General features: G+C 37.6%; 1 protein-coding gene across 9 annotated transcripts in view; it reads right to left on the reverse strand.

The window, feature by feature from the left end:
* Positions 1–342: 342 nt before the first annotated feature.
* The window catches only part of phldb2b (pleckstrin homology-like domain, family B, member 2b), a 49,047-nt gene continuing 36,420 nt past the window's right edge, over positions 343–12,969 (reverse strand). For 6 of the 9 annotated variants that reach the window (XM_079406970.1, XM_079406973.1, XM_079406971.1 and 3 more), the window contains 8 exons: positions 11,150–11,293; positions 8,986–9,091; positions 6,513–6,711; positions 4,015–4,105; positions 3,543–3,689; positions 3,075–3,294; positions 2,901–2,986; positions 347–2,195 (listed from right to left, as the gene is read on the reverse strand). In XM_079406970.1, coding sequence (XP_079263096.1) covers positions 2,055–2,195; positions 2,901–2,986; positions 3,075–3,294; positions 3,543–3,689; positions 4,015–4,105; positions 6,513–6,711; positions 8,986–9,091; positions 11,150–11,293 — 1,134 coding nt within the window. In that variant the 3' untranslated portion in view covers positions 347–2,054. Of the gene's footprint in view, positions 2,196–2,900; positions 2,987–3,074; positions 3,295–3,542; positions 3,690–4,014; positions 4,106–6,512; positions 6,712–8,985; positions 9,092–11,149; positions 11,294–12,157; positions 12,332–12,969 lie in introns of all 9 variants that reach the window. The other 3 variants (XM_079406969.1, XM_079406968.1, XM_079406966.1) reach the window with 2 other exon arrangements.

Below are 12,969 nucleotides of genomic sequence, written 5' to 3' on the forward strand. Positions count from 1 at the left end.
ATGCATGTGGAAAATCCCTCGGGATCAACCCTAAGGAAAATGTCCTGTCTGTATGTGTATTCTCTGAGGACAGATGTCAACGCATAAGTGCATTTGAGCGGGAATCTCTCTGGCATCAATTATACTTAGGTCAATGCTTGACAACATGGCATCCTTCCCCCTCTAATATATTAGGACGAGTTCAATACATTAATGTTATTATCGTGCCAGAGGCGAGTGCACACAAGTGTGTTCGCACGCATCTCATTGCAGGGAGAGCTATGAAAGAAATTTTGCCAAAACAACAAGAGCGAGAAATTGGGGGAAACTAAAGAGGGAGATGATTGACCACACAAAGGACGTAGATGGAAACAGGATGTTTTATTGGGAACACTGCGGCCCAAACACCTTTCTAAGAAAGTGTGGTTTTAAAGGGAACTGACAAATTATTTGCTTAGCTCGAGTTTGCACCTCCTCACGGGACAATCCTGCATACACGGTCTTCGCTCAAAATGAAGGACAAGTAAAGGACAGTATTCCCACAAATGAAAACCAAATATAGGACATTAATCATAGAAAGGATGATGTCAGACAACCTAAACCCAGCTTTCACATCCTAACAAGGCTGTACATGAAAAATTAGAGCAGGCCTGCAGGGCTCAACACTCACGCACACCCCTGCTTGGAGGATGTTTAGGCCTAAATGATGTGCATGTAAATATTCTAATGTGTAGAACATCTGTTTATCTAGCATCCTTTGGAGTGCAAAGCGAATTTATAAGTAATCAGACCTGGAAAAACACTCAATCTATGCAGTAATCCTGAACAAACTGACTAATCTACTCACCACCCTGTTACTACTCAAATCCTTAATTTGATTTCAGTCCAGCGTGACTTGTTTGCCTGTGGGGAACAAGGTCTAGATGAATGACTATATACTCACAGGACATAGTCAAATGTTTATCATGTAGACAGATCATAAACAATATACATATGCAAAAATAAAGGTGCATGCATGGTAAAAAATGTTATAAATATACGTCTCAAATGAATATGAACAATATTCAAAACAGACTACTGGCTAATTCACAGATAAAAGCTTATGGCTAACATGTTCAGCATGGCTGTCGCCTCCTGCTGGTGGTAATGAAATTAAACTTCAAATACAGTCTGATTGGACTTGAACTGATAAAACCACACAAACATTAGGAAATCAATGACATGTTGCATTGTTGTACTGGCTTTACCTGAAGCTTAATTCTAGGAATCAAATACATTTTTCGTTTTCTGCTGACGTCAAACCAAATACAAGTAATCATAGCCTAAAAACGGGCCAAAAGCATTGAATACAGTTCATAAAAATGCAAAAGTTACATATGCAATAAAATAATCAAGTATTATAAAAAAAATTAGTGTAGTATAATTCAAAACAGAGGATGTTTTATCCTGTGTAATACCTGAACGGCAAGCAGCTTTAGTGATCTGTAAGTTGTAAGACTTTTGTAATGAATAACTAGTGTTAAAATAGCTTATAGCACCTTTGATTAATTTGACTGTGGAGTATAAAGGCATATATCAGTATAATATAGAACTGAAGGCACTGGCAAACACCAACACACGCATCTATACATAAACTCTATAGTGTGTGGTCAGTGTGCATTTCATCTTTGGCAGAACAGCTGACAGGTGTTTCTATCATAATGTGTAGCAAACAGACCACACACAACGTGACAACACTGGCACTAAATATAATTTAACACGTCTTTCTCTCTTCACACAATCAGACAGACGAAATGCCATACACACAAAATTATAGGATATGTGCTCCATTCCATTATCTGGGCCGCCAAATAAAAGTTCATGTTGCATAAAAAAATATAAAGGCAGCAAAGAGAAAAGCTTCAATACTGTGGATTGAGATTGAAAAACTGATACGAACGCAAAAATAATAAAATCAGTCCAGCGTTTGTGGGAATCAATACTGAAACCAGCATGTGAAAGAGTGCAGATCAAGTCCAGTGGTTTTTGGGTCCACACACTCCACATGTTATTCCTTCTCTGCCTACAGACAACATCTAAATCATGAACTGAGTGTATCCCTCTGCCCCCGTTACGATAACGTCCATCCATATTCTCATAGCTTCTGGAGAGGGCGCCACCATGTAGTAGACGCGGTCATGAGTCTTCACACTGAACGTAAGTGAAGGGTTTGGACTCTGAGAAAGCGAGAAGGAGAGAGAGGGGTAAGAGTACAGTTTGGCCTCTAGGGGACAGCACTGAAACATTAAAACGGGAGTCCACACTTTGGTCCTGGAGGGCCACTGTCCTGCAGAGTTTAGCTCCAGCTTGCCTCAACAAACCTGCCTAGAAGTTTCTAGGATGTCTTTTAAGACCTTGATAAGAGGGTTCAGGTGTGTTTAAATGGCATTGGAGCTAAACTTTACAGAACAATGGCCCTCCAGGAGCAGGACTAGACACCCATGAATTAAAAGAAAAATCGTATTTTTTCATTAATCATCTTATTTCATTTATCCTTGTTTATTAAATAATAAATAACAATAATTATCTTATTAGAGACTTGACTTTATTTTAAAAGTCAGTAAAACATCACTGAACATTAGCCATTTATAGTTTTCATAATAAATGTCATAGGCAAATGTTAGCTGTTATTAATTATTTTAAATGTTAAATGTTTAATAAAATGCATGTTATTAATAATTCATTTCATTAAATTATAAAATCAAAAATATCAAACGTTAAGCTATATTTGAAATGACACTAAAAAGAACATTTAAATATTAAAATGATTTAAATTAAATATTTTATTTGAATTTATTAATTAAATCAAAGCTAAAAATGACTGTAAACACAGTATATACAGTTTATTATATTGATATTTATCAGTTGCAGAGGAAAAGTACCTTGTGGGCACTCTTTAAGTGGTCATAATATACTTCCTCTATGGCCTGGAAATAAATCACTCCTTTCAGTTTGGCCTCATGTTTATCTGAAACCATATAAAAAGCACAAAAATCAATATTGATATAATTTCAATCGACCAACTTCATGAGTGAATAAGTGAAGGGAAAAATCACCTGCATAGTAGCTCAGGGTCCTGCGGTTACGGTCAAAGACAAACCAGCGCTTCTTCCAGGTTTTGATTTTGCCGCCCATCTTAATGAGGAAGCCCCTGCAGGTTTTCTCTGTGATGGAGACATGGTAACAAGTCTCTGTGTTGTGGCCAGCCGAATCGATGTGGCCACGAAGGTCGAAATCGTCTTTTCTTACAGGTAGGTAGCGTGTGAGGGGACGAGACTGTGGAAGGGTCACATACAGTATAGGACATTGTGCGTTAATCGATCTAAACTAGATGTTTACATTTTCTAGTTTGGTCTTATGTGGTTGCTAAAGTGTTCTGAGTGTTTTAGCATGTTACTATGCAGTTGTTAGCATATTCGTATATGGTTTTAGGTTATGTCTGTGACGTTACGGGGCAAGTTATAAAACAAAGATGCTTAAAGTTAGATGTTTGTTAGCGAGGCATGTCTTAGCACAGAACTCACCTGTGCTCTCTGTTTCTCACGAAGTTTCACCTCTCTCTCGATGAGTTTATGCCTCCTGCTGGTTTCTTCTTGCAGCCGTTTTTCTAGCTCTTCTCGCCGTCTCCTCTCCTCTTCAAGAGCCCTGCTCTTATTCTCCATCTCTCTCTCCTGAGACACATACAAATGACACGGTTTTGTACCGAAACAAGTTGCTTTTTAAAGCTGCACACAATTAGTACTCTCTGTTCCAGCCTAAACTCCCATGAATGACATAAGAAACAGAAAGAACGACTTGTTTCCCACAGCGTTCCTGCATTTCAAGCCGAATTTGTTGCCGTTTATGGCTGACCGAGAAACTTCTAACAGAGCAAACAAGCTCACGGTTTAAGATCCGTGAAGCCAAATGGGGTTCATTTGGGTTTATGGCGTGCCGAAAGACAGGATTGTGAAACTGATAGCAAGAAGTTGCAGGTTTGTGTGGCCGTTTCATTACCCTGTGTTCCAGGAGCCGGTGCTTCTCTGCCTGAGACTCCTGAAGAAGACGTTCCATCGCCTCGATCTTGGAAACATTGGAGGTGCTGGCGCTGCAGAAAAAAAATGTGTGAAAAGGAATTACATTTTACTTTTCAGAGCAAATGCTACACCAAAGAAATCAAGCATGTGAGAAGAATGCATACACTTGCAAATGTAAACATGTCGTATGTGCATTGGCATGTATGTATAAGCTGGAGAATACAGAAGGAACCAATAAAGCTGGTCAGCACTGGAACACATTAACAGTCCAAGCATAGAGAATGCAGCCCACAGTCTGACGTCTGATGCTTTCCATTTACACTTCAAAAGAACACGTGGAATAGATCTGACCAGCCCCTCCTTTCAGTAAAACTTAAAATTTCCCCCTGAAACCTTCACCTCACTGCTTGGCTCCGCAATATCATCCTTAAAACCTTCACCTGTAAAGAATATATGGGAATCATCTTCCACGTCAAACCCCATATCGTTCCTTTTGTCATTACTGGCATTACCAAAACAGCTGTCCATAAAACAAAACATACTCTCCAATAATACACTTTCCAGTAACCGATAACGGACAATGGCAACGACAGTTCTTGCAAACTACAAAAGAACTGAGCAAAGTTGAAGCCTAACTGGTTTTGCATAAATTAAAAGCAGTCAATTAGCGTGCATAATTTTCTGTCAGATTTGCAAATAAGAATCAACACATAACTCTGTTTAAGAGTTGACAAGTTGACTATTGATTGTTAGATAGATGGAAGGATGAAAAGACCAATCACAACTTATGCAAATATTAAACAGGGGGACTAATCAAAATTCACTGAGCAGATACTGAGGACTTCATAGCTGTCAAATAGATTTCTAATTACTGTGCCAGTCTTGCATGCAAAGTAATTTGATTTTTCTAGATGTTTCTACGAACGTGCTGAAATTGACTGGTTTTGTTTTGGAATCTGGTGATGGACAGCTGTCAGTCATTAACAAGATGCCTCTGCATGAATGATGAAGAAGACTTTATAGTTCTTATAGCAGGTTTACAAAAGATTTTTTGACTCTTTGTTGTTAATTCACAACTGACGATGCAATTCAAAGATGATCCAAAATTCAAATCAAGACAATCCTATCATGCAAACAACAAACCCATCATGCAAAACCTGCTCCATTATGTCTATAACAGATTTAAAATGAATAAAACAAATAAATGATTTTGTTCATCATCTTCTATGTTGTTCCATCTGATCGCCATGCCATAACATCTGGCCACCTTGTTTCCATCTTTTCCGTTCCTCTGCACACATTGTATTCCTCTCATGTCCATCAATCAGTTCTTTCATCTTTATGGTATCTTACCAGTGATGCCGGAGATGAACAGAGGTCATTCCTGATTTAGAACCCAAAGAACCAGTAGAAAGAAGTGGAACATTACACACAAAGACCCAAGAACAGCCTGAACCCGCGCTCTGCGGCTGATTACATTCAAACTGGGGGGAAGAAACTCTGAATCAGTTTCCTCTAACTGTTCCTGCTGTAACCTGAGTGGATCCATTCCCGGAGCAGAGGAGGGGGTACCAACGGTCCTTCTCGGGCCCCTCAGAACTCACAGTATTCAAGCAAACCACTCAAATTACACAAGTGCCAATCTGCTCTCTCCAGCACACACACACACACACGCACACACGCACACAGCATAACCACACATCGCTCTGAGTAATGACCTCATGTGGTCTCATCTGTCAAAGTCTTTTCACTAAGGTCTTCAACTAGTCACTTTCAAACAGACTTGAGGTTTATGGTAACCTACATGAGACCAATCAGCAGAGCATTCAAATACTGTTCCAGGATTTCAGTTGCTCTGTCTTTCTCTCTATTCTTTCCTCACACGTTGCCTTTGTTCTCAATATTTCATTCACTGTACCCCAGACAGAACTCTTGGCTTGAACTACAATAGGAGCTGTGGAAATGTTTTCAATTACAAAGACATGGTATGTGTCATGAGTTTATATGATCCGTCTGTAGATCTGGAGAAACACTACAGTCTGAATCTAAGTGGGGACATACAATAGATTTCTACTGTTTTTATATAATATAAGTACTCTTTATATATACCGTATATGTTTTTATTTATAATGAAATTTAAACCACCATTCAGATGTTTGGGGTCGGTAAAATGTTGTTTTTGATAGAAGTCTCTTAGGCTTAACAAGGCTGCGATTACTTGATCAAAAATATGCAGATTTTTGCAAGAAACAATTCTAATTATCAGTTTTTAAAAATGTTGTGCAGCTTTTTTCCCCAGCATCCTTGCTGAAACTAAATTCTTAAAATTAATAAAGAACACTGAAACTTCTAAAGGAAGTTTATATATACTCACTATATAAATAGCTTTTCCTAAAATCCCCAGATGCATCCAAACAAAGGTTTTGTCAGACCCAGACAGAAGACAAAACAAAAAAAAAACAAAAAGCACTCCCTCACCTGGAGACGTTGTCGGGCGAACAGGCAGAAATGCTGGTTTCCATGCTATCTGAGCTGTCCACACTCAGCGTATCAAAGGCACGGCCGTTATCTTGGTAACCAAAGGAGTCTAGGTAGACATTGGTTTGTGAGGATGCGCGGCCTCCGAGATCAATCAACCGAGTTCGGTGCTCCTCGCCAATGTGCTGCTGACTGTGCCCTGAGAAACATGCCAACCAATCAAAGAAAACATGAATTTAGCAATAATGAACACTATGAAATAACACCACATGACTCTTCCTTCCTGTTTTCAGGGCTATCTCAGCTTTACCTGAGAGTGCAGCATCACTCCCAGGAGCAGATTCTCCATTCCTGCTGCCCAGCTCAGTGTCCTCTGGCCAGGCACTGCCCGGGGCACCCTGGGGCCCTTGACTGTGCTCACAAAGACCAGCCACCGTGCAATAATATCCTGACAACACACACTACTGTTCAAAAGTTTAGGGTAAGATTTAAAAAAAAAAAAAAAAGAATACTTTTACAACAAGGATACATTAAATTCGAAAATCGAAAGTGACAGTAAGGGCATTTATAATATTACAAAAGTTTATATTTCAAATAAACGCCATTCTATTTTATTTTTGTCAAAGAGTATATCACAGTTTCCACAAAAATTGTATGAATAATGATAATAAGAAATGTTTCATGAGCACCAAATTAGCATATTAGAACGATTTCCAAAAGATCACACTGAAGTCTGGAGTAATGCTGAAAATTCAGCTTTGCTATCATAGGAATAAATTCCATTTTAAAATCGATTAGAATTAAAACAGTTTAAACATTTAAAATTCTAATAATTTCACTACTTTCCTGTGTTTTTGGTCAAATGAATGCAGCTCAGGTGAGCATATGAAACTTTCAAAAACATTAAATCTTACTGACCCCAAACTTTTGAATGGTAGTGTATGTAAGAAAATACCTTATAATAGCCCCTTATGATGCCCTTCTTCAGCAACAAGTCCAGAACAAAGAGATGGATTCATATATTTGCGCTTAATATCGATTCAGATGCTGTCTCCTGAAGATACACTGTTTAACTTGTAGCTAGAACTGCTAGAATTATCTCAGAGGATATGAGACTCGACTCCACTACAACTTTGATAACATCAACCACATCGAGAAAAAGCAAAGACCTGCCTCTCTGATGATCCGACCCTAGGGACCTTCAGATAAACCATCTGACAATACAGTCAAGCTTTTCATCTACAACAGTAAACTCATAATGCTCACATATTCAAAAAAAGCTTTAGTGATTTAACAATCAAAGCTATGGAATTAAAAAGAAAGTTCACAAATAATCCCATCATGTCAGATATTTGTTTGAAAAATAGAATGGAGGCATTTCCTGTCATCATCCCAACATTCTTCCACTATCTTCACAAAACAAATAAATAAATGCAAAAAGTTTCCACCCAGATGGAACAAACGTTTCCTATTGGAGGACATCAAGTCCTTATAAGGACCATTTTAATTGGTATTGATTGGCTTGTTTTGATGATCCAGAGCCTTAATGTGGCAATGGTTACAGAGTTTCTACACAAACAACTGTGTGACCGTGGTGGTGTTGCATGCTGGGTAATGAATTCTTTTCATTTCAAGAAAGGTGAGGTCATATACCCGGAGTGGCTGTTTCTCTCGATGCTGAAAAGGTTGAAAAAAGAAAGGTGAGGTTACATTTACCGTGGTTCTGAAAATTTCGCAGTCGTTTGAATGCGATAGGGAAATTCGCTTGAGGGTCAAAGATTTCGCACCTGGCCGCACCTAAACTTTGTATATTCTGCAGAGGAATTTCTGAGGAATTTTATAGAGGCCATGGCTCATTCCTGTCAGAATACCCATAAACACCCACTATCAGATCTCTAGACCATAAACAGCAGGGTGACATAATAAAGTCTACGAATAGAAATAAAACAAAAACAAATGACTACAGACACACCTCATCATGCAGGACTGAATTACTAGAATAACATCACACCACTGTATGAAATAAATCTTCTCATGGCTTTGTAATGTGTATAAAATAGCGGCATTATTTCATACAAGATTCAACCTCGTCCAATAAGACCCATAAACGGCCCTGGGGAGTCAAACGCTACAGGTTTCTTCATTTCCGTGAGACCAGACACATTAATAGCAATGAGAGTGTGGTTGATATCAGCCAATGACCGAGGCAATGAATGTCTCCCAAAGGAGGACATTCTTCGCCAGAGAGGACACGCTAAGAGACTTTGACATTATTTGAATAGAAATTATATAACAGGCAATCGAGACTACTGTAAGCAGACTATTGTACCTTTCTTAGATTTGCCTCCAGGAAAGTAATTCAAGATTAGGTAACGTTTGACTTATAAAGCATCACTTTTGATGTGTATGATGTAATGCTACATAATAACACTGTATATTTTAAACAGTGTGTTTTTGAGGTGGAGAGCCCTACCCTTGTGCAGGCGGTGTGCATCCATGTGTGTCTCTTTAGGGGAGATGGCAAGGGCTCGGTTCAACACACTCCCACAGCTGGAGCTTTGAGCTAAAGGTGGATGAGACTAAACACAGGGGGTGATGTTAGAGCGAGTTTTTACTTCATACATACAGTATCATTAAAAAATTTGAGGTCAGGAGGGTGGTTTTTGAAAAATTATAAAATTAAAATTTTGTAAAATTATAAATGTCTTTACTGTCAATTTTGATACATTTTCAATGTAGCCTGCCAATTAAATATATTAATTTCTTAAAAAAAACAAAAAAAAACTAGTGTATAGTTAAAAATATCTGGATATTTTCCATTTTTTTATTACATTGCATTATATTATATTATATTACCCAAGAAGATAATATTTGCAAAACTTAAAACTTTGCAACTAAATGAACAAGGAAAAATTATTTATAATTAATTTTATCAAAACAAACTTAAATTCACCAAAACAATACAATAATAAACAGCAACATTTACAGATATTTTTTCATAAAACATTATAAAGTATGCCAGGAACTAAAAGGTTACTACATAAGATATTACAAAACCGGATAGTCTTCGGGAAACATAATTGCCAAACAATATTTAATATTTTTTAATTATAAAATTTTTTTACATATATTTTTTTATTATGAGTAATATCATTGTGACAAACACAGACATTGGTTAAATTTCATAAATGCCAACAAAATACTGAATACATAGTAAACAATCATCCAGTACATATTTTTTCGGTCCTTGGAATTGAACAGGATGTTTTTGCCACTGTACATTTAAAGGGGTCATATGATGTTGCTAAAAAGAACATTATTTGGTGTAATGCAATGTGTTTACGTGGTTCGAGGTAAAAAAAAAAAAAAAAATTCCACATACTGTATATCATTGTTGCTCCTCTATGCTCTGCCTTTCTGAAACACGCCGATTTTTACAAAGCTCATCATTCTAGAGAAGCGAGGCGTGCTCTGATTCGCCAGCTATCCAGTGTGTTGTGATTGGCCGAATACCTCAAGCGTGTGACGGAAATGTTACGCCCCTTACCATGTTGTGATGCCGTGTCCCGGCTAGACGAGATTAAAACAATAAAGCCCGCTATAAACGAGGCATTTGTTGCATTCAGTGAGGACATAATTACTGATTATAATGACTCATACGGTCTTTTTACACGTTGCGCCACGTAAACATAACACCATGTCTGCATTTGTGATCATAGAAACGCCAAACAAGCACTACACTACCCTGCTCAAAACTCACGTTTGAATAGTCAGTAGCAAATTCTTTAAATATCGAAACGTACTTACAGGCTGTGAGTCAGAAGAACCAGACTGTCCTTGCGACATTGGAATTGCTGTTCACAGTCATTCATAGTGTTCACATTATAGACTACTCTCTCCCAGGTTCAGGAAACAGTTCTCAGTAAAATGCGCTGCACACACTCGGATATTTACATTGTACTGTTCTGGAACAGTGTTGTAAATATAACTTAACCATTGATTTTTAGTTGTGTACTCATTTGGAAGGCCAAACCAAGTACTTTCGCTTCACAACGAAACACACAGTGTCTCCACGACATGGTGGCGTCAACAACAATACTACAGCGAGAATAAAAGTTATGCCCTCTTTCATTAAGTATACGTTTGGGCGGTGTTATGCAAATCTTCCCACACCGTGACGTAGGCATGTGGGGGCGTGTTTTGAGCCGTTTTAGGAAGGTGTGGCAGAGTCTTAACTTTTATAAATAATATCTCTTTGGGTTTGAGACTTTAATCTTTGCAACTTTGCAGATCTTATACATGCACAAACAGCTTGTAACACTCCAAAGACAAAGGAAAGCATGAAATTGCATCATATGACCCCTTTAAGACTATAACAAACTCTATATAAGTGCATAAAATGCACATTAGTGACTTCTATGTAAATATGCAAATGTATAATGTATTCTTACTTTTATAAAATAAAAGTTTAATACAATTTTTAAAATGAAAATTAAAAAAAGGCCATATAAAAATTTAACTGAAATAAAAATAAATAAATAAATAGCCCACTATGCATTTAAGACAACATAACAAACTGTATATAAATACAATAAAATGCAAATGAGTAAATATGTAAATGTATAATGTATTCTTACTTTAGAGGGTATGTTACGACCCAGGGTGGCACAGGTAAACTGTGGGGTTATGGTGGGCTGGGTCTTCTTCCGAGGAAGAGTGTCACTCAAATGAGGCCCGCCTTCCTTACCGTACCGCTTCCTTTCTTCTAGGGTGCGAAAATGCTAAAGAACAGAAGGTTAAAGGTAAGTCAAGTCAAGTCAAGTCTGCTTTATTGTCAATTCTTCTCTCAGACCCTTGGTGCATACAGTTAACAGGTAAGAAATGTCTCTAATAATTGCACTCATACATGCATACATACTCGCAGGGTTTACCTGCATGTGACGGCGCTGTTTTTTGGCAGGTAGAGGAGGAGGAGGAGGAGGAGGAGAAGGGTTGAGGAAGGTGACCAGGTCTTCAGGCCAGTGCACAGAGGGAGGTTTAGAATTGGGACGAGAGCATGCAGTGAAACAGGAAGTGGGGATGGAGGACGACAGTGGACAGGAAGAGGGAGAGTGCTTTGACAAAGAAAGGAAAAGAGAAAATCAGAAAATAAGGATGCGAGAAGAAGGTGGGCTATAGTTTGCTTAAAGGGGATGTATCATAATTTTTTTTAATTTGCTTTGATGTTTTATGCTAAAGGGGCAAAATTATGAATTAATGTAAAAAAAATTATGAATAAACTGATTTTTATAAATGATTATATTATTAGTAATATATTTAATTATATAATAATATAATAATTATTATTATATAGTAGGATACTGTGAAAATTAAAAGGGAACTCAAATAAATTAAATAAATTATAATAATTATTATTAACATTATTATATTTGTATGAATGATATGACCCCTTTAATTTAAAAAGAATCGGAGAAAGGGAATCAAATAATAAATCATTCACACAATACAAATACCTTGAAATCCTACAGTGACCATGTAACATGACCTTCACTCACTTTCAAATACATGGCATGTGCACACTAAATCCAAACTAAATCCTGGACACGCTTAATTCCTAACACACATAAACTATCCTGATCACACACCTCGCCCTCTCCCGGCAGGGCAGTGCTCTCCGCAGGACTGGGGTCAGGGCTGGGGTCAGTCCCTGTGGAAGGGGCGCCAGGAGAGGACTGGACTTGGGTGGGGAGGGGGGCTGGGGTGGGATCTACCCCCAACTGAGAGTACAGCTCATTGATCTCATTGACTGTAACATAGCCCTGGAACAAACCATTCGAAAATGGGGGGGAAGAGGGGTGAATAGGAAAAAACATACATTCAGGTAGGTTAAAATGATTAATGACAAGCATATTAATAACAGATAAATCCCAAATTTGGGAAAAATAAATAAATAAATAAATAATTTAAAATAAAAAAAACACATAAATCACAAAGAAAAAATATAAAAATGTATTGAAATAAAAAATTACATTAAAAAAAATAAATAACAGATGAATTAGTAAAATAAAAATAAAAAGTATTTTTTTTATTAAATAAATAATTCAGTTAATGTTTAAGGGATCCAAGCAAAAACCTCCAAGGAATTTAAAGCACTGATAAACCAGCAAAAGAGAAAATAATTAGAGGTTATTTTAAGAGCATTATAAACTTAACTACCCTGAGAAGCGGCATGTTAGGAGGCATTTTGGAAAGCAGGAAACAAGCAACAAACATTGTCTTGCATGCACACTGCTAGAGCGTTACCTCAGCATTTTTGATAGTCAGAGAGGAAAGAAGAGAAGAAAACATCAGGAGGTCAGCAGGAAGTGGAGACAGGGTTTTGTGGGCATGGCAAAATTCACTATGAGGTGGACACACATCAGCCAACTGGAAGCAATCCTGGAATACAGGGGAAAAA

The sequence above is a fragment of the Barbus barbus genome (assembly GCF_936440315.1).
Source record: "Barbus barbus genome assembly, chromosome: 44".
Taxonomy (NCBI): domain Eukaryota; kingdom Metazoa; phylum Chordata; class Actinopteri; order Cypriniformes; family Cyprinidae; genus Barbus; species Barbus barbus.